Raw genomic sequence first — 23,200 nt, forward strand, 5'->3', positions numbered from 1 at the left:
TGGATCATGTGAATTTGTATTACTAATACTTTTTTTTTGGTGAGGGGAAAGGAAGTACAGCTAGGTGGTACAGTTAATAGAATTCTGAGTCTGGAGCCAGGAAGACCTGAGTTCAGATCTGTCCTCAGACATGAGCTGTATGACCCTGGGCAAGTCACTTAACCCTGTTTGCCTCAGTTTCCTCACCTGTAAAATGAGCATCTTTGCTAAGAAAAGCCTGAATGGGGTCACAAAGAGTCGAATATAACTGAAAATGACTAAATAACAAAAATACTTTTGAAAAAAATTATTAATCAGTCACTTATATTTACATATATTATATTTGTTTTTGCCTCGTTGGTATACTGCTTCTTTTGTTCTTCAGCCCTTTCTCCTTTGTGTAGAACATCTAGGCTTTGGCTGTTAGTGGGACAAGAGAGTGTATAACATAAGTGAAAGGGATGTTCAGTTATTTTTCAGTTGTGTCTGATTCTTGGTGATCCCATTGAGGGTTTTCTTGGCAAAGATACTGGAATGGTTTGCCATTTCCTTCTCCATCCCATTTTACAGATGAGGAATTGAGGCAAACAAGGTGAAGTGACTTGCCTTTGTCTCACAGTTAGTAAATGTCTGAGGCCGGATTTGAACTCAGTAACATGAGTCTTCTCAATTCTAGACCCTTCACTACATACACTGCACTCCTTAGTATCCAAGGCAGAAATGTCACAAATGTTTCAAGCCCAGAGATTAGAGGACGCAGTGTTGGCAGAAGCTCCTTGTCCAGACTTGCCTTTGAATTTATCCCTCCCTGCTCCATTAGGAATAAACTACTCCCAGTGAGAAGCAGAAGAGGTCCCTATCAGGAAAAGGACACCAATTGTAAAAGTATTGCCATAGTAAATCCAGTCTATACTAGAGATTCCCCTTTTTAACCCAGAATTTTATTTTCCAAATTACATGTAAAAGCAAATTTTGACATCAATTTTTTAAAAAAAACTTTGCGTTTCAACTTCTCTTCCCCCCTCCCTTCCCACCCCACCCCCAAAACTCAAGCAATTCAATATAAATTATACATGGGTAGTCATGGAAAACAACTCTAGATTAGCTAGGTTGTAAGAGAATACAGATAAGAAAAACCTGGAAAGACCCACATGAACTGAAGCAGAGAGAAATGTACTGTATACAAAATAAGAGCGTTAGTGTAAGTAAGATGATCTTCTGGGAAGCACGTGGTATATTCAGCAAGGCAATGATCCAATATAACTTTGAAGAACTTATGAAAATTGCAATACACCAGAGATTCCTTTGAGCCCATGCTCAGATTTCCCTTCAGAGGGAGCCAAATGTCAAATCCATAGTTCCTGAGTCCATTATTTAATACCTAGTTCAACTGGATTCCAATGAGCAGATGCCATTTAAGTGTATTTCTTACACTCCTTTGCCCCCTGTAAAGGAGGACTTGATATTGTGAGGCTAAGACAATTGATTAGTATTTCTTAGAACTTTCCAGGATTCAGAGAGTGCTTCTGTATTGTTTGGGGGCAGCCTGGCATTAAAAGAAATTTCAGGCACACAGTAGGTATAGTATTATGTATTATATATTGTATCTTCCACAAAAGAGTAAAACAGTATCCAAGTACATTTCTGTTTGCATGAGGGACTTAGGTAAAGACAGCAAAATGGGTGAAAAGTTAGGGGCTCACAGGCCAATTTTGATATTGAATAAAACCACACTAACCACACCCCGATAAATATGGCCAGTTATAGAGTAGTAGAACTGGGGAATAGAGGATGCTCAATGAAGACTACAAAAAGCTTGGCACTTCCCCAGCACTAGCTGTAGACTAGAGTAGAACACATAGCCGCCATGGTTAGTGGCAAAACTTCTCAGAGCCTTTTTCTTTTTGCTGAATAGAATCAAGTTAGTGGTTAGCATGATCTGCCTCATACCAAATGACTAAATAGCTATTTTGACACATTTTTTTATAAAGCTATCCTTGTATATTCAAAGGAGTTTTATTTCTTTTTAATAATCTCAGTTGGGATTTTTTTCTGGTGTAGCTTAAGGAATTGATGAAAAATGTGCAACTAATTTAGAGCCTCAAACTTTTTCCTTAGTTCTGGTTGAGCAGAGACTTGGCCAGCAAAGGGAGTGTCATTGTGCCACAGAATTTAGAGCTGAAAGGGATTTTTAGAGATCTCTTAGTCTATTTTTATATACTAGCTGTGTGACCCCGGGCAGGTCACTTAACCCTTTTAAAGAATTATTTGTTATTTAAGGTTTTTATGACCCCATATTTTGGCTAGAATTAAAAAAAAACAAATGCTGGCACGCGCACTGGCCTCTGGGGCTCCGCAAATGGCATGGTACTCCACCCACTGGTTGTTGCCGTTGCCATGGTACTGGCACCTCACATCATCACCACTTGCCAATGACTACATGGGCCTGGCAAAATTATAATGATTGGAAGTCCAGTGAGGGCAGTCATGTGACTGTCAGAGGGGCCAGCCAATTGGCTGGGGGCTGTGTATGGTCAGCCTGGGGTCTGCTAAGAAGAAGGGAGTTTTTTTTTTCCGCCATTCTAGCTTGAAGCTGGAAGGTTACAGGACGCTGCTGTGTGTTCTCAGCTGATTCCTGGGTGGTGGTGTAGTTCAGGTTGTATAATTTCCCTTTCCCCATTTTATTTCCTTTCCCTTGATCCTACTGATCCTGTTTGTGTTTTTTTTAAGTTCGTTCTTGTTAAATAAATCCTGCTCTGTTTTGAGGGAGGCTGTTTGTCTCCTTCCTTGCCCCAATATTTCAGTGAGCTGCTTAGCTAACACTCCCCAATTAAAAATTGGTCCCTACACCCTGTTTGCCTCAGTTTCCTCATCTGTAAAATGAGCTGGAGAAGGAAATGGCAAACCACTCCAGTGTCTCTGCCAAGAAAATCCCAAATGAGTCATGAAGAGTTGCACGTGATTCAAATGACTGAACAACAACTGCATAGACATGACACGAAAGCAAGATTTTATTTTAATCATTGGTTTGAATATAAAGAATAGCTAGCGGATCTGTCTGAACCAGATTATCCTTAAATTATTCTTTGGTTTTAAGTTGGGAGCTTTTGTCAGTATCATTAATATACAGGCTTAGTACCTCTGGACCTTAGGGAAAATGAGGGGGTTGTAGAAGATAATCTTGACAGTCCCTTCAAGCTGTAAGGCCTAGTGTTTATGGTCCAATTTTCTTCTTAGCTCCACATCTCAGGAAAATCAGTAAAGTATTAAGCCTTAATGGCTTAAGGCTTATTTACTTTCTCTAAGACTTTTGGGACACTCTGTATTACCGCGAAGAAGCAGAATTGAAAGGGCCAAGAAGTTAAACATTAAAACCCTTTGTCCTAAATAAGAATGGATTTTGCCAAATTGAAATCAGGCGACAGGGCTTAGACATGTCTTAATAGGCTCTCTGCCTCTCTTCCCTATTTCCCTCTGAGTTTTGATGGAAAACAAACTTCTTGATAACAGGGAATGCCTGGATTTTGTCTCTGTAGCCTCTGTCCCTGGCATGATGAGAGAGGGAAAGAGGGGTGAGAAGAGAGGAGGAAAGGGAGACAGAGGGAGAGGGAGAGGGAGAAGATGGATAAATGGCGTGGTAAGACACAGATACAAATATATACACAGAATACAAGGCAGAATAAGAACATGTGTGATGTACAAAGGGTAATGAGCTGGCAGAGGAGGCATATAAAGCAATGAGACTAATTGTATGTATCCTATAAAACTGGTCACATTACCTTATAATTAGGCAATGCCTAAGTTACAAATACCATGGTTATCTTCCTAGGAATAGAAATAGAGTTCAATGTCAAAGGAGGGGGGTGGGGGGACAATGTCTAGAGGCAGCAATGTGGATAGAAAGCAGGTCTCTGAGTCAGGTCCAAGTCACAGTGAATCTGACCAGGGCAAAATCCTGTCACATTTCAGTTTGAGAGCAACTTGTTAAGACTCTAAGTTGAAGGGCAGAAGCTGATTTGCTTTAGGTGGAAAGAGTTTCTTCTCTGGGACTTTCCTGTGTTAATGGCATCATAGCTCTCATCTTCCCCTCAAAAATACTTAAGAAACTGAGGCAGTATGGCTCAGTGGAAAGAACAGCGGACCTGGAGTATGGGGGCGTGAACGCTGGTGATGACTCTGAACATTGAGGTAGAACAAGAGGTCTGGACCAGCTAACCACGAAGGTCCCTTCAAGCTGCAAGTCCTCAGCACCTTGGGTCCTGCTCTCTATTCTTGGCTCCTCCTGTTCCTGAGGACCATTTCAGGAAAATCAGTAAGGAAGAGGATGAAAAAGCACGGATGCTTTCTCTCTTGGCTACAAGATTCCCAGGGAGCTTGTGAGTCTATATTTGTAACAACCACTCTCAAAGTCCACATAAGTTAAGAAGTTTCTTCCCATTCTTCCCTTGCCTAAACGGGTATCTTATTTTTAGATGAGACAGAACTGAAAAAGAGTGTTGAAAACACCAACAATGTGAGATGATGACAGGAAAAAGGCTGAAAATGAGATGGATGATATTTCTCCTTCAGCATCCTTTGCTAATCAAAACTATTTCCCTGTGCCAGCAGATGGGTGAAGACAGTATAGCTCTGGACTGACCCAGCATTCTTTGTGTTTGTTAGCCTGTTCTCACTTTCCTGACATGTTTCCCCTTAGTTTCTATAAACTAGGTGGCGTAAGGGACAGAGGGATGGACCTGGAGACAAGATAGGCCCAGGTTCAAATCCAGATAAGTCCTTTGATTTCTCTTGGCTGCTGATTTCTCAGCTGTAAAATGGGGTTTTGCAAGGATCAAATTAGAAAAAAATACATAAAACACCTTGGAAATCTTAAAGCACTATATCAATTTTATGTCAGGCAAGGGGAGTCAGGTGGCACCTGGGGTGTCAGGCCTTAAGTTAGGAAGTCTCAACTTCCTGAGTTCAAATCTGCTCTCTTACTAGCTCTGTGACCTTAGACAAGTCACTTAACTCTATTTGCCTCAGTTTCCTCATCTGTAAAGTGAGCTGGAGAGTAAAACATCAAACCACTCTAGTTGTTAAGTTGTTACCCTTTGTTCTTGAAGAGGAACAAAATGACACCAGTATGTTCGAGTCAAGTGACAGTGCGTCCAAGTGTGGCTGATCAGACCAGAGCTCAGAATGCTCTACCACAGGTCAGGCACAAATAAGCCATGTGAACAATTGGGGGGGGTATTCTCTAAATTTGCACATTTTATGTTTCTTTTGAGCTACTTCAAATCTGCTTTGCTCATAGAGCACAGCACCTTCTCTGATAAGGGCATATTATGCTGGGCAGTTCTGTGCCAGTGTCTCCTATGTCATGCAATCAATCCCAAAGTTCTTAAGAGAGACTTTGAGAATGTCTTTGCCAAGAAAAACCCGAATGGGATCACAAAGAGTCAGACAAGACTGAAATGACTGAACAACAACTATTAGACTGAAGCAAACAATTTCTGACTCCAATTAACTTGTTTGTCAAAATGACATAAATACTGCACAGCAAAACTATCCCTTTAAACCTAATTGGTGGAAACTGATAAATGTTCTCCCCATCTAGACCAAATCTGGATCCAGTCATACTCAATGGGGGAGTCCTGTCTCCCTAACCAGCAAAGTGAGCAATCAATCAACAAGTTCTTTTTAAGCATCTACTATATGCCAGGGACTGTGTTAGGTTCTGGGTATGCAAAGATGAAAAAGAAACAATCCCTCTCCTTGAAGTACTTATATTCTATGTCAGGGGATGACATACATACATAAGTACATACAAAACTATGCAAAATAAACAAGAGGTCATTTTTCAGAGGGAGCCAACAGAAGCTGGGGAGATCAGATAAGTCCTCATAAAAAGTGAAGTCGGGGCAGCTAGGTGATGGAGTGGATGGAGCACTGGCCCTGGATTTAGGAGGACCTGAGTTCATATGTGGCCTCAGTCACTTGACACTTACTAGCTGTGTGACCCTGGGCAAGTCACTTAACCCTCACTGCCCTCCCCCCCCCCAAAAAAAAGTGATGCCTGAGCTGAACTCTGGTATAATTAATGATATCCCACAGAGATCTGCAATTGAAATGGAATCTATCCTGCTCACGATGTGCAGAAAGAAACAAACCCACACCTGAATTTAGAAGAGAACATGTTACCATGGCAAGAATATAAAAATTAATTTTGTCAACTAGCAAAATTACATTAGTTTATCTGGTTAATCTAAAATTATGAAGTGCCTTCCCCAGGGCAATGCCCAAGGAATATTTGTTGATTGGGTAGAGTTCATAATAGTTCCTAAAAACCTAAAACCAAATGTCCTTTGGATTAATGAGTTGGGCTAATTATATAGAGAAGACTAAACAAGAAGGTCATAAAATGATGGGATCATTGACTTACAGCTGAAAATAATGTTGGAGGCCCCCTAGTCCAACTCTTTCATTTTTCAGATAATGAAACTAAAAGTTAGTGAAATTAAGAGACTCACATAAGGTCAAATAACTGGAAAGTGGGAGAGATGGGATCTGAACCCAAATATTAGAATAAATGCACTTTCCCCTTTTTATCTGTATGTAAGCATATCCAGTGAGTAAATCTAGGAGGGTTTGACCAGGCTTGTAGGCTAGAAGGAAAAGGACTTTCAAGTTCACCTCTAGCCCAGATTACCATAGGAGCTTGAGTTGTGATCCTTTGTTGAATCTGTTTCTTTCTTTACTCATAGAAATCTACGGGTTTAATATGTGATATTACAGCCTCTGCGGTGGTTTTAGGCTATAATCATCATGTTGTTGTTGTTTGTCCTTCATTCTTTTTAAATTTTTTTTTTTAAATTTTTGGTGAGGCAATTGGGGTTAAGTGACTTGCTCAGGGTCACACAGCTAGTAAGTGTTAAGTGTCTGAGGCTGGATTTGAACTCAGGTCCTCCTGAATCCAGGGTCGGTGCTCTATCCACTGCACCACCTAGCTGCCCTGTCCTTCATTCTTGAAGAGGACTATGACATTGGGAGGTACTGTCATGACTTGCAGTGAATTGGAGGGAGGGCTGTGCAAAGTCACCAGATTCACTATGCCCTCCAGAGCCATCGGGGTCCAGGGGCAAGCTATATATCAGGATGACTAGAGTTTGCCTTCTTAAGCTAACATCTTTCCAAGGTCTCAGCAACCAACCAACCAATCCATCAACAAACAAAAAAATAAATAGATGGATAAATAGATAAATAAATGGAGAAAGACAGACAAACCAAGAAAGAAAATAAAAGAGAAAAGAAAAAAGAAATGAAGGAAAGAAGGAAGGAAGGAAAGGAAAGGAAAGGAAAGGAAGGAAGGAAGGAAGGAAGGAAGGAAGGAAGGAAGGAAGGAAGGAAGGAAGGAAGGAAGGAAGGAAGGAAGGAAGGAAGGAAGGAAAAAAGGGATATCTGGGAGGGGAAGATCCTCAGGTTTTCTGGACAAAACAAAAGCAATTGCTATTTGCACTCACTCTGAGCCACTAAGAGGCCAAATAATGGTCAATCAGGCTTGATACCTGCATCAAGGCATAGAATTAAGTGCAAGGTTGGTTGACAGTCCAATGTTGTAAACCTTAAAGTACTATATAAATGCTACCTGCTCTACTCTGGCTGCATATAGAATATTATATTCAGTCCTGGTTACCATGCTGTAGGAAGGACATGAGCAAAATAGACCATGTCCAGAATAGTGTGACTAGCGGACTAGAGATAATAGCATATGGAGATCAGTCGACAAAACTTATGATATTTAGCCTGGAAAAGAGAAGGCTTAGAAATGGCAGTGATCTTCGTGGAGGTACTGGTGATGTGTACACGAGTAATGGGATAAATGATAGTGGTCTTCAGTATTTGAAAGGCCATTGGTGGAAGAAGATTAGATTCGTCGTCTTTTGGCCCCAGAGAACAGAATGAAGACCAGTGGGTACAAGTCTTAGAGAAGTAGATTTTGGATTAAAGGAAAAAATTCCTAACAATGAAAGTTGTTCAAAAGCATTGGGAAGTAGTCAGTTTTTCATCTCTGGAGGACTTTGAATGATTGCTATATGTATGTGTATGTGTATGTGTATGTATAATATATATATATATATATTGTATATGTATATGCATGTGCACACACATATGCATACATCTGTACATCAGTATTTGTGTGTGCATGTGTGCATATGTATATATATATATGTATATGTGTGAACACACACACATATATACACATATATGATGTCACCTATTGGTGACATTATAGAAGGGGGTTTTGGGGGTGCGGTTCAGGTTCAGGTTGTACCAGATACCCTCTAAAGTCCATTCTAACTCCAAGACTCTGTAATTCTAAAACTTAACAGTATCTCAGAGGAAATACTATGAAAATTCAAGTTATAACTAGATTGAGGACTCCCGTGCACTGTCCTTGCCTGTCCCTGATTCCACATTTTTAACCTTTCAGTCAAGCAGGGATGTCCAAATGCATTTCTACTGCTCTCATACAAGCGGCTTCTGCCTACCCCATCACCAGGCCCACATCACTCATACCTTACACTCATGCAAACTGATCTCATTTGCCCTTCATCAAACTATTAACCATGCATGGAGCAGGGCCCAATACCTATTATGTCGAAACAAGCTCCACTCTCCAGTCTGTGCTTTTTGTACAAGTTCTTCAGGACCTTGGCACTGCCAAAGCGTTTGAAGCGGCTTTTCACGTTATTGTAGTACCATTCCAGGGACTGGGTCCTTAGGAGTCTAAAGAAAACATACGAGAAAACAAGATTTAGAAATAAATGGTATAAATGGTATAAATGTCATTCACTAATAGAGATACTCTCTTATATTGAAGTGATGTAATTACTGGAATTTATAACTGACAAAGACACATCATAGGAGAGGAGAAAGCATTGTACAGGGGACTTAGACAACCTGGATTTGAGCCCTGCTTTTTTTGTGGGGCAATGAGGGTTAAGTGACTTGACCAGGCTCACACAGCTAGTAAGTGTCAAGTGTCTGAGGCTAGATTTGAACTCAGGTCCTCCTGACTCCAAGGCCAGTGCTTTATTCACTGTGCCACCTAGCTGCACCACCCTCTCCAGCCCTGCTTTTAATTCAAATTCAACTCATGAGCAAATCAAGACATCATTCTTGTGTTGCCATCGGTCCTCTTCAAGGATGAAGGATGGACAAACAACAACAACTACCACAATTTATTTGGTAATTAAGGTGTTTGGTCTCATTTTCTTCACCTATAAAATGAGGATGCATTGCCTACCACCATTGGCCCTAAGCCATCTCATTTAGTAAGCATTTATTAACTACCCACACTGTGTTAAGTGTTAGGGATACAAAGACAATATTCAAAATAATCCCTGCTCTCAAGGAGATTGCACTTTATATTTTAAGTACCTAATGAGATAATTCACTTCAGCAATGAGAATTCATTAAGCAAGTGCTACATACAAGACATTGTACTAAGCATAAAGAGGAAGTAGCCCCGGCTCTCAAAAAGTTTACAGTCTAATGAGAGGACTGGTCTGAATATCAAACATAGAGGCAAAGTGTCCAAAGTGCCAAGGGGAAATCTGATGAGGCAGTAAGGGGATTGAGAAGTCTTAAGGGAGGAGGAGACCACACAGTTTTTTCTAGAATGGAGAGATTTCAGCCATTATAGATAGTAACCAATGTTAATTCTAAGCACTCAGACCAGACCCATATGCCAGATAAGGACAGGAGAAGGCAAGGTGAGAACAGGTGATAGTCCAGTTTTAACTGGAACCTAGAGCAAAAATGAAGGTAAATCACAAGGCTGGAAAAGTAGATTGAAGTCAAGTGTGAAGCCTTGAATGTCAGAATAAGTACTTTACATTTTATTCTGAATGTTTTGGAGTGGAGTAACGATGTGATTAGAGTTGTGCCTTAGCAAAATTAAAATGCCTTTTAAGCCAGTTTAGGTTATTATTAGTGTGAGTCTTATGAGGGCAATGGTTTCCATAGCTTAAATCTACTTTTAGTGGAGGCAGAAATGATACTGGCAAATTCAACTTGCCCCAGAAAAGGCAAGTTTCGCTGTTCTCATGTTTATCTTGTGCTGTGGAAGAATAAAGCTTTGTCACGATTCAACTAGTTAAAACTTTAACTTTAAACCAGGAAAGTGCCAAATTCCCTTCTGGACGTCAAGGAAAGGTGTGTTTTCAAGACTCCTATCACAATGAATCACAAAAGGGCAAGAACAAAACAACTCCAAAGCAAAGTACTCATGAGATCATGTCCTATTTTCGATCTCTGGACAGTGACACATTCAATGCAGAGAGGAAATTGAAAGTTGCAAAGACTCTAGTGGTTGATAATACAAGCAAGGCTTATGTTTCCTCTGTTAGCCTGGAAGATTTGAATTTGGGTCCCCTGAGTCCAAATCCAATGTTCTTTCCATTGTACAATGCTCTGGAATGGTATTAAACCCTAAACAAGCTGGATCAGATCAGGCAGCCCTAACACATATCTAAATGAAATCTTCTGAACGGTTACAGAAGGCATGTATAGCCTAGGGTTCATGCGGGCACTGCTGTTCAAGATCCCTCAAGGGATAGTGAGGGATCGGTAAAATCATTGATCTAGAGCTTGAAGGGAGCTCTGAGGACAGCTATTCCCACCCTTTTCTTGGTCATATAAGGAAACAGAAGCAGGCCAATTAGGTTACTAACTCGCACCCACATCAGCTGCTGACCCACTGCTATCAGCTGGGCAGGAAAGCGGCCTGGCTGAAGTAGCCGGGAATTCTGAGGGAGAGATGAGAGGCAGCCTGTGCCTGCCGGGTCAAATGGCCACCATGACCTTGACCACCATCTTCCCTCAGGGCCAGGTGGAGACAGTCTAAGACCCTTAGCCCAGGATCCCCGGGAATAGCAGTGTCCTCTGTACTACCAGTCTGACTTCTACCCTGGTCCCCCTCAGCCATTGTCTAGGGTCTACGTTTTTAAACTGTGGGTCCTATATGGGGTCACATAAATGAATATAGGGGTTGCATAAAATCTGGCAAGAGTAGAAGGTTATGTGTACCTATTTTATATACCTATGTACCTGGAGTCTTGTGAAACTCTCTCAGGTAAAAAGGAGACATGAGTAGAAAAAGTTTAAGAAGCCCTGGTCTAGGGGAGCAACCCTTGTGGAAATGTGGTCAGGCTCCTGCCCCCACATCTTTAGTAGGCTATTTTTTTTGTGGGGCAATGAGGATTATGTGACTTGCCTAGGGTCACACAGCTAGTAAGTGTCAAGTGTCTGCGGTCAGATTTGAACTCAGGTCATCCTGAATCCAGGGCCAGTGCTTTATTCACTGTGCCACCAAGCTGCCCCCTTTAGTAGACTATTAAAGACCCTTATCACCAAAGTCCTTGGCACTATCAAATGGCTCAACATCCAAGACAGATAGAATTTTATCAGTGGAATTACATTGTTTTTTGTGGGGCAATGAGGGTTAAGTGACTTGCCCAGGGTCACACAGCTAGTAAGTTTCAAGTGTTTGAGGCTGGATTTGAACTCAGGTCCTCCTGAATCCAAGGCCAGTGCTTTATCTACTGCGCCACCTAGCTGCCCTGGAATGCCATTTAAAAAAAATGCATTGCCATCTGCCTTTCTATTGCACCCTTAGGACCATGGGACCTTTCCATCTGGCTTACCGCTAAATCCTCCTATATTTCTTATCTCCCCACATTAAAAAAGTAAGGTTCTTGAGAGCAGGGATTGTCTTATTTTTCAATTTTTATCTCTACTACTTAGCATAGTGCTTAGAACATAGGAAAGGCTTAATACATTTTTTCCATCCATCCATTCATTCATTCCTTCATTCATAGTTCATATAGGTAGTAAGCATCAGAGGTAAAATTTGCTTTTTGTTTTTTTGTTTTTTGTTTTTTTGTGAGGCAATTGGGGTTAAGTGACTCACCCAGGGTCACACCGCTAGTGTTAAGTGTCTGAGGCCGCATTTGAACTCAGGTACTCCTGACTCCAGGGCCAGTGCTCTATCCACCAGAGGTAAGATTTGAACTCAAAACTTTTGACTCGAGAGCCAGTGTTCTTTCTACTATGCCATGTATTCCTATCCTAGTTGAAACAACTGGTATGCTCTGGATTTCCCTCCTATAGCTTATTTCAGCTGAAACCTGGTCAGCAAATCAGCAAGAATTTATCAGTACTTATTATGTGCCAGGCATTGTGCCAAGTTCTAGGGATATAAAAAGGTAAAAACAGTCCCTGCCCTAAAGGATCTTACATTCAGATAGGGGTAGGCAGCATGTAAATAACTAGGTACCGAGAAAATATAATGACTGAGGGAATCAAGGATAGTCTTTTTGTCTCTTTGCTGAATAATCTCCAATTAGAAGGATCCAAGGCATCCTGTAGGTTATATCCTTGGTGGGTTCCTGCAACATAATTAGCTGGTCAGCTTCCCCAAAAGGCAGGTTTCACCAGGTGTTGGGTGGATCCAGATGGCTCCTTCAGCACAATTCTTTGCTACTAATCACTCAGAATTCTGTTGGCTTACTCTAAGATACCAATTTTAAAATAAATATGTGAAATAAAGCAGAAATGTCAAAGGAAAGCAGTGATGTTGGGAGCCCCTCCAAAGGCTTCCAGGGACTCTCTTCATATTCACTCTTAGTCAAAACACTGTCTCCCGCTTTCCTCACATGCCGTGTTTGACAAGAGCCGAAGCATCTCAGGATACAACTATGTGAGGTTGCCTGTTATCCCCCAAAGGACTGTAGTCTAGCCTAACCAAGCTCTAAGCTTGCATTTGAAGAGTTTCAGGCACTTCTCACTCAAACACTACTGCACTTGAAGCATACATTTTCTATTAAAATCAGCGAATGGATGTTCTGTCCTTGATGTCCTTAAAGCCTGTATTGGAGCAAACTGGAAGCTAGTACAGTATTTAGAAATGATCCTAGAATGCTATTTGCTCATAGATCAGGATTCATTATGGAGTGGATCCTTTCTTGAATCTCATTTTGACGTAGGTCCCCTCCCCTTTGACACCTCTTGCTCTGAGCATAGTAACAAAATCAATATCACCATTGCTTCTGTTTTCTTTTTTTTACTCTTTTTTTTTTGGAGGCAGTTGGGGTTAAGTGACTTGCCCAGGGTCACACAGCTAGTAAATGTTAAGTGTCTGAGGCTAGATTTGAACTCAGGTCCTCCTTACTCCAGGGTCAGTGCTCTATCCACTGTGCCACCTAGCTGCCCCTAGGTTTTTTCCTTTTAAAAAACATTTATTTATTTATTTATTATTTTATTTTAATTTTTAAATTTTATTTATTTTATTTTTTATGGGCATGTCAATTGGTTGCTCTGTAGACCACCTTACCCATCATGATTCCCGACCAAATTCCCTTCCTTGGCCATAACTCCACTAAACACATAGTTTCCTCAGTATGAAGTAAGTTCTTTATATTTGTAACCCTAATTGTTATCAGAATGACTGAAATATCAATTCTTTAAAAAACTAATTAGTTGATTGATTCATCCTTCATTCACTGATTCAGGGAATTTAGGCTACTGAAATATCAAGACTTTGATATGCCCAACTATAGGGCAGCTAGGTGGGACCATGGTGCATAGAGCGCTAGACTTATAGTCAGATTCAACTTCCTCAGTTCCATTCAGGCTTCAGATACTTACTGGCTGTGTAACCTTGGGCAACTCACTTAACCCTGTTTGCCTCAGTTTCCTCATCTGTAAAAGGATAGGACAAAACACTCTAGTATCTTTGCTAAGAAAACTCCAAGTGGGGTCACAAGGAGTTAGACACAACAGAAGTGACTCAATAACAATAACAGGTCGAATTGTAAAGAAACTCAGGGCAAGGACACTGAAGACAGCAATTTAGCAAGGCTATGATTAATAGGAGTTAGAATTAGAAGAGACTTAAGGAATAGTCTAATCCATTTTATGGATAACCAGAAGGAGTTAGTGATTTACCTGAAGTCACAGTTACTCAGGAGTAAGACAGAGATTTGAAACCAGAACTTCTCTCTTTAAATCCAGTGCTCTTTCTACCATACTACACCACTCCTCTCTTACTACCCCTGTGTGTGTGATGCTAGAATGTAAAATAGATGTTCGCTTTATCAACTGTTTAAGAAAATATATCCCCCCTCCCATTTTAGTCCACCCATAACATCATCATAGCCCCCACCGCTCTTACTGGCTCTCTTAGACACCTTAATTATTTAACAAATTCATAAAGATTATTTAATTGGCATATATTTGTCCTCTGTTCTATGCCTGGCACTTTATAGTTACTATAGAAGACAGGAAAAAAAGTACAAGATACTAGCCCTGTCTTTCTTGGAGTCTATAGGGACATAAGTCATCTGTTTTCATTTTAAACCAATAATAGCTAACATGGATAGAGAGCTTTTAAGTTTGCAAAGCGCTTTATATTGCAGTAAAAACGGAAGCTTAATCATTTGAGAGTTGAACACACGCTACTGAAGCGGCTTTTGAAGGACCGCCCTTTTGGGGAGGAGACCACAAATGGCAGTGCGCCTGCTGCTGCCCGGGAGAGCATGGCCAAGCACGCTGTACTTCTGGGATGCCAACTTAAAATGGAGGGTAGAACGGAAGTTCGCTCTCCGTCTCGCACACTCTGACTTGACCGCGCACACTTTGGTGATCGGCTCTGGTTCTCGGCCTGGCTGGCAGTTTTGGGATTTGGTGAGTTTTATAAAAGAATATAGACTAAGCGTAGATCTAAGACAATTCATTTGTATTTCTACTTTCCTATTTCTCTAATGGGTATCACCTGTTTGTTGTCTAAACAATAAAGGCTAATCCCTCACTGATTAAAGCTCAGAGGCTTCTGTTTCTTACTGGTCTGGGAGATATATAATGGAAAAGTTCAAAGGGGACTTTAATGCTATTATATCCAATTTAAAATCTTACAATATCTATTGTCTCATCAATCCTCACAACAATCCTGTCAGGTAGGTTCTGTTTCATTTTTTGTCACCATTGTACAGATGAGAAAACTGAGTCTGAGACATTAAGTGTCTTGTCCAGGGTCACACAATCAGTAAGCATCAAACTCATGATTCAAATTCAGGTCTTCCCTCCTGACTCCAAGTCCACTTCTCTTTCTTCTACACCAACTAGCTTCCTTATAGGAGAAAATATATCTTTTATATTTTGAATACAACCCTGTCTCACTATTAGCATCTAGGATAGGGTCAGCCCAATCAGTCAATAAACATTTATTAAGTATTTATTATGAGCCAAGCAGTGTGCTAAGTAAGTGCTGCTAATCCAATGATCACTAAATATTTGATTTTTCTCCTCATTTCCACCATGATTGAATGTAAGAAGTATGGTGTCAATAACAAGTCATGTAACCCTAACCCTAAACTTAATTTATTTTGGTGTCTTCTGAATCCTGTTGGACTTTTATGGCTTTTTGTGGGGATTATGATGGAAAATAAATTAATGTTCTGGGCTAGATGGAGCTTAGCTTATTGAGTAAATTAATCCATCCCTGAAAAGACATTGATCTCCTTGGGGTGCATCGAGATATCGCTGTGTAGTTCATAGAGAGGATCATATAGAATTTGGTGGGAAAGAGATATGAAAATGATACATAATTATGCATATGTGTATATATGTGTGTACATGCATATAGTTGTGTGCATGCACATACACACACGTATGTGCATGTATGTATGCATGCAATTATGTATGTGTGTATGTGTGTTCTTTCTGGAAAGATGATTGGTCGAAATGGCTCCTGAATGGAATCCTGTAAAATGCTTATCCCGGAGAATGTTAGAGACTCACTCAGAATGGAAATCACTTGCCATTCTGTACCTGCCTGGCTAATTTTGTCTGTTTCAGGAATGGAGGGAATTGTGATTAGCATTTTGTTTGGAAGGTTCTAGGGCTGGAAAACAAGCAGAGACTTCAGGTTGCTTAGGATGCTCCTCTGATGCCAAATCCCAATAACCCTAAAATGAGACTCCTCTTCCTACTGCCTTCATATAATGATGACGATGAATTTTCAAATGCTCCCCATCCCCAGTTTGCTAATGCTCAGATAAGTCACAGTGACTCTGCTGATTCCCTGCTGCAGAGAAAGCATTTGGGAAAAAATAACTATTCTACAGACACTGAATAAAAGAGACTATTCACAAAGAAAGAAAGAAAGCATATTTTTGATGCATTTCATAATCTTTTCATGTTGGCCTCTCTTTCAAATGGGGCCTTGTCTAAGAGAATATCTTGTACTTCAGATAATAAAATAGCAGCACACACACCCCCTTGCAGTGAAATGACAGTAGCTCCTAAATACTTATTATTATCTTATCAGTTAAATCAGATAAATATTATTGGCATTTCATCAGTTATAAAGAATGTGGTAAAGATTCTGAACAGAAGGAGGACTATACCTATAAGACCCTATACATTATGAAAGGCAATCTTTGCATTAAGTGCTATTCTGATACCTCAGCCTCATGCAAAGGCTTTTCATGTTCATATTTGTGATGATTTTATAATATTATACATAATATTCCATGACATTTATATGGTGAGGGGAGAGAGAGATAGACAGACAGACACTTGGTTTCAGGTCTGCTGATAATGGGGCTGAATCTCAATCAATTAATTAATAAACATCTATTAAATACCTACTATGTGCTAGGCACTGCATACAAACAAGAAGGAGACAATCTCTACTCTTAAAGGACTAACATTCTAAGTGACTCAATAAATATTGATATACATTTATGGGGTGTATGGGATATTCAGAGAGGACTAGCACCTCAGGTATGAGGGCTTGCCATGACCTTTTCAGGGATATTCATTCACTTTTGGTGTCTACCTGGTATTCAACTCTCACCTGTGACTCTAAGAAGCTGTAGCATGTGCAGTGGTCACACCCTGGTAAACCGTCTTGGCTGACTAGCTAAACCAGGTTGAGGGTAACCAATGGGCCTCAAGCCCATTGGTCAGTTAGGGGAATGTCTACCCCAAGCATGTGAAGACTTCTGGATGGAATGGGTGAATGAGAATAATTTGTTCCAACAGCCATGAAGGTGAATGAAGCAGATGCTGTGGAGTGCTTAGAGCTTGGTCAGACGTGGAAGATACCAAGCTCATTCACTGCATCCTGGGCCATCATCAGTTGTCCTTACTTTTGTGTAGCCCCTGAACTTTGATGACCTTGGAAGACAGATGACTTTGTGCAACTCTACGTCACTTAAATCTAAATGCATAAGTCAAGATATCACCTTCATGATGTCATTGGTTCTTTTTAAAAAATCAAGGACAAACAACATTTATGCAGAAGAAATATAAGGAGGGGGGAATAAATGCAAATGAATATAAGGTAGTTAAATTCAAGATAGTGAGGAAGAATAGCGATAATTGGAGTGGGCAGCTAGGAAAGGCTTCACGGAGAGGGGGGTACTTGTGCTGCATCTTGAAAGAAAGAGTTCCTTGGCCACATTGCCTCTTGTTAACATGCCATAATTCATTCAGCTCTTTCCCAATATTTGAACCTATCAAATGTTTTTAGCTTTTTGGCCATTGCCACTAAAGCCAGCTATCAGTATTTTTGTGCCATTCAGCGCTCTTTTCTTTTTATATACTGATTTCTCCCACTCCCCACCATGGTAAGAAAGAAGTTATGGTGTATCCTGGCATCATGTAATGTGAAAAACTGGCATAAAATGTTGATGGGTGTCCTGAGGAAGGAGAAGATACATCACAAAAAGTTCTTTTCACCCTTTCCTTTCCCTTCTCTCACAGTTGATTAAGCAAATAAACCCAGCAATTCAACATCTACCTGCTGTGTGTGAGCCACTGGGGATACAAAGACAACAATCACTAAGACCTACACCCCCCCCCCCACCCCCCCCCCCCCCCCCCCGCCCAGCTTACATTCTTCCAGAGAAGCACCAAATATTACAGCCCTGGCTAAAACAAAGTTCAGATAATATTACTGTGGGATATATTCATGAGTGAGAATCAGCTTTTTTAGGTCATTGGCCCCTAGAAATGTTTTTAATTGAAATACAGAAAGAACCATTCACATTCAAAAGAACGCTCTTTTCCAAATTCAGGCCCTTTTATTTAAGCATATATTTATTTCTCTGTCAATGGGATTATAAATTAATTGAATACAACTCTTTGAAAAAAGAGGAAGCTGCAAAAGATAATTATTTTGTGTAAGAGAACTCTACTTTGGAGAAGAGAGGTACTGATGGGTTCATTTGGGCAGAAGTAATTCTAGATCTTTCAACCCTTCACAAAAGGAAATAAATGAAACAAAAGTCAATTAAGATTGAGTTATGCCACTTCTTTGCCCATCTGGGAAACTGACTGCCCCAGGAATGTTGCAGTTGAGGGATGAATTTCAATTCTCTTTACATCTTTTATTAAATTTCCTTTAAAAAAATCCATTTGTGTGTGTGTTTTACCTCTCAATAAGCTAATGGTTTGTTTTTCTAATGCATATCTCATGTATGAATCATTTGGGATTTGATACACATTCTTATCAGTAGTAGAAAGCAGTAAATAGCTTAGGTAGAGAAGGAAGCTCACATAGATTATTTAATAATATCCTGAGAATAGCAGATGTTATACAGAATAGCTGGGAATGGTATATTCTAGATCCTAGCTTCTTAAACTGTGGGTCTTGATCCCATGTGGGATCATGTAACCTAATGTGGGGGTTGTGAAAAATTTGGCAACAGTAAAAAGTTATGTATACCTGTTTTATATATCTACATACCCAGGGTTGCATAAAAATTTCTCGGGCAAAAAGGAGTAAGGAGTGAAAAAAGTTTAAGAAGTCCTGTTCTATATAACCAAGTATTTTGGTGAAAAAGGTTATCAATAAGACCATTAGTGGGATGCTTGTTTTTGAGGAATTTTTACTTTTGGTTTTGACTGGATCTATGATTTCTTCAATATAGGAGGCTCCACATGAGGGACTTCCTTTGCCAAGGAACAAAGGTCTCCACTCTACGATTTATAGTCTGGGTTGTTAAACAATTTGACCAGGCTCACACAGAGCCTCCTGACTCCACTGCCAGCTCTCCAGCCACTATACCATCTGAAGACTTCAAATACATTAAGCAAAATATACAGAGAACCTATTCTTGGACTTGAATGAATCAATGATCTTACCCTAACAGCTGTCTACACTATACCCCATCCAGGCCTACTACTGAAATCAGAAAGATTTGCATTTAAATTGGGCCTCAGATACCAGTGAGCTGGGTAACCCTGGGCAAGTCACTTAAACACTGTTTGCCTCAATCAATCAATCAATCAATCAATCAATCAATCAATAAACAACTATTAAGCACCTACTATGTGCCAGGCACTGTGCTAAGAACTCTTCTGTAGAATGGGGAATATAGTACCTATATCCTAGGGTTATTGCTGGGATCACATGAGATAATATTTGCAATGTATCATCATCATTGTCATCTCTACAATGACGGTTGAGATATTAAAGTCGACATTTTTTTCTGGATCTGTGATTTCATTGCTACATGAAGCTTCTAAATGAAAACACTGTCTTTACCAATGCAGGTCACCATGCTCTCTACAGCTTAGAGTTTTAGGGAATTGCCAGGAGTTTGGGGAGTTGGGTGGAGGACATGGAAAGGTTAAGTGATATGTCTCAGGTCATTCAAATTTGAACCCAAATCATCTGGACTGTGGGGGCAGCTCTCTATATTTTACATGATACTACCTTAATAATAACTATGATCATATTTCTTGTTGACACAGCCGTCTTACTGCTGATGAGCTCAAACTGTTGCATTATTTCATCTAAAGCACATTTTAAAATATGGATACTCCTCACTTAAACAAAGATTATAACCCCTTTAATGCCCTAGTAGGAAGTCTTCATGAGTTGCTTGGATTAAAAAAAGAAAAAGAATTCATCATTTTATGGCCAGTCTTCTAGCAATGAATTTCTTGGCATTTAGTTAGGTTGCCTCTCTAATAGCATATATACAGCTATATCCACTGTGGATCTCACACTTAAAGTCTTTCCAGTATGGGAGGACCTGACCCAGCTTAGAGTCCACTTATATAGCCTTTGAAAACAACCAGGTTGACCTTCATACTGCACCTAAGCAGGAGAAAAAGACTTTAGTATAAGATTAAAAAATAATCTGAATATTAATAACTTCAAGTTGCTAATTATGCATGCCTCCCCTTAAAAAAACCTCTTTTCTACTATTGAATAAATGAATTTGTAAATGTAATGTATTCCTATTAGAATTCAACTGAAATATTTCAATTCAATATAATTCAATTTGAGAAAGCAGTGAAATTCCTTGAGCAACAGCACTTATGGATATCAGAATCTTTTTGATACAGTTAGATTAGAATTTGTTGAAAAGAGAAGAATAAAAAAAAAGAAGCCAGCCAAAATAAGGCAATGCCCAAACATTAGCAGATTAAATATGGAAATGAAGGTGAAAGAGATAGGCTGAGTTGCTCATATGCTTGCCAGTGGCCTGCTCACAATGTGGCTTCTGCCTGTATTTCCAGGCTTGTTACATATGTAACAAAGTTGTCTATCACAAGTAAAATGGGGGTATCGTTGGGTGGCTTGAAGGGAGGTGAAGTGGACATCTCCAGTCTCTTCCCACTCCTTTCTCCAAGAGAAATTTTAATCCTGCCAAAAAGGGAAGAAGGAGGTGGAGGCCAGAAGCTTGGCCACTCTCCTCTCCTCAGAGAAAAGGGTTACCAGAGAGGATGATAATCTACCTGCTCCCTTAAATGCTGTTAGTCTAGAGGAAATAGTTTTCAGTTTCAAGCTAAACTTCTCATTGCTGTTTGTTAATGGGGAAAAGAGGACCCTAAGCTTTATGTCCAAAGCTTGGCTTCCTTCCCACCAATCACTGTTTCCACGATGAACTCAAATATCACTTTGGAAAGAAACTCATTTATCCAAGTTGATAGTAAGACAAATCAGAGAAAGCATACGTAGGATATATACATATACATCCATATATGTATGTATATACACACATACACAAATACACATATCAGACAATATAGAGTGAAGGAACTCTCCCATTGGAAGTGATATAACTCAGCTAAACCAAGGAAGCAATAGTCCTAGCACGCTACTTGGCACATAGTAGGCAGTTAAGAAATATCGATTCATTAATTGCTACTACCTGGAATATTACCCAGTGATCTGGATGACATTTGCGGGGATGGAATTGCTCCCTATGACAATGTATCTAGGGGACAGCTAGGTGGCGCAGTGGATAGAGTACCGGCCCTGGAGTCAGGAGTACCTGAGTTCAAATCTGGCCTCAGACATTTGACACTTACTAGCTGTGTGACCCTGGGCAAGTCACTTAACCCCAATTGCCTCAAAACAACAACAACAACAACAAAAAACCCAACAGACAATGTATCTAAAGACGTCACCAGACCAGACCAGCACTGATGGTGAGGGGAAGTGGTTAAGGAGAAGAAGAAGCAACAGAATTTATAAATTAGAGGAGTCTGGAAGGAAACAAAAATGGTTACAGCAAAATGGAAGAACAGGCTCTGCTAGTGTTATTTGAGGTCCGTCTTAGGGGAGCTAAGGCACCAAAAAGACTAAAAGAAAGGGACAGTGAGTAAAGAACAAAACCAATCCAAAAAACTATAGGAAGGGCAGGAAGTCACCAAGGACAGAAACTCAGTTACTTCTACTGAAAAAAATTCTAACTCAAAGAACTAGAGAGAGTGGACAGATATCAGGTCATGGAGACCCTTTGAAAAGTGCTTGTTGATCAAAAGTGATGGGAAAAAAATCCCAGAACATGACCATATCCCTGTTTCCAGAAACCCAGGTGTCCCCCCACTGACTGAAGACAGGGACAGTTTTTCTAAAATAGAGAAACTGTTTTTGAAAAGTGAGAGAATGGGAAGGAACAGTCCTCCTGGTAATCAGGAGGGTGGCGGGGTGGTTCATGATTATGTCACATGTCACCTGTAGTCTGTCAGGGCTATGGAGCTACGAATGTCATATTCAACTGTCCTTGGCAAAAGTGAGGAAGAATTTGCTAAAAGGGTGAAGTACTGTGTATATACATACATAAAACAATATGTATGTATGTATGTATGTATGTATGTATGTATGTATGTATGTATGTACAAGCTCAGTACTTAGTGACTCCAAGTTGCCCCTCATGCAGATGTAGAGCATTAATCTCCACACCAGTAAGGAGAGAGCCCCATACGAATGAGCTTTGGGACTCATGTTACATATGTTACTACTTTCAGGAATATTGTGGTCTTGAAGTTAAGGATTCTAAGAGGCAGAGGTGATGAAGCATATTCCATATGTATATGTAAATGTGTACATAAAGACCCTTCTCTGTAATTTGTAATATGAATATATGTATATGTTTAAATAAATGTATATATAACATATATACACCATTACATATATCCACACATGAACATATATATATATATATACACACACACATACCCTTTATTCCTCTGCTAATTCCTATATATATATATATGTGTGTGTATGCACACACATATACACACATGCATATATGTGTGCATATACACACATATATACATACATATGTACATAAATACACACAGAGACAAGCTTCACCTGATTGTATCCTGGGACTTACAGCTCATGTGTCAGAGAGTATCCCCAAATATTACATTCTCTTTCTCCTTCTAACACAGGGGTTCTTAACCTTTTCAGAGTCATGGACTCTGACAATCTGATGAAGCCTATGGTCCCCATCTCAGGACAGTGCTTTTAAATGCACAAAATAAACTACATAAGATTATAAAAGAAATAATTTCTATTGAAATGATTATCAAAATATCTTTTGAAAAATGTTTGTGGACCACAGGCTAAGTATCCCTGCTCTAATATACCATACTCTCCACAAAATGTGCAGCTTGAACCCTTAGCCAATCTGCATGAAAAATCTAACTTTGTGTTTATAAAACCCTAACCTTTAAATCTGCATCTATCCTGGGATCTTATCCTCCTTTAGTTCCCGATCTTACTACTAACATTTAAGTAAGCAGAATTGTCCTGGATTCAAATGGCCATACATTTTAATACGCAGTTACTTACTGAGAAAACACTTAAACAAATGTAACCCTTGTCTCCCAAACCCAGTGGTATTGAACTCTCTCTTTATTG

The 23,200-nt window shown here is 39.9% G+C and overlaps 1 protein-coding gene across 2 annotated transcripts in view; it reads right to left on the bottom strand.

Moving 5' to 3' along the window:
- The window catches only part of LOC122729861 (myosin VIIA and Rab interacting protein), a 441,763-nt gene that overhangs the window by 92,933 nt on the left and 325,630 nt on the right, over window positions 1-23,200 (bottom strand). For both annotated transcript variants that reach the window (XM_043968959.1, XM_043968958.1), the window contains exon 4: window positions 8,612-8,748. In XM_043968959.1, coding sequence (XP_043824894.1) covers window positions 8,612-8,748 — 137 coding nt within the window. The remainder of the gene's footprint in view (window positions 1-8,611; window positions 8,749-23,200) is intronic.

The sequence above is a fragment of the Dromiciops gliroides genome, chromosome 5 (assembly GCF_019393635.1).
Source record: "Dromiciops gliroides isolate mDroGli1 chromosome 5, mDroGli1.pri, whole genome shotgun sequence".
NCBI lineage: Eukaryota > Metazoa > Chordata > Mammalia > Microbiotheria > Microbiotheriidae > Dromiciops > Dromiciops gliroides.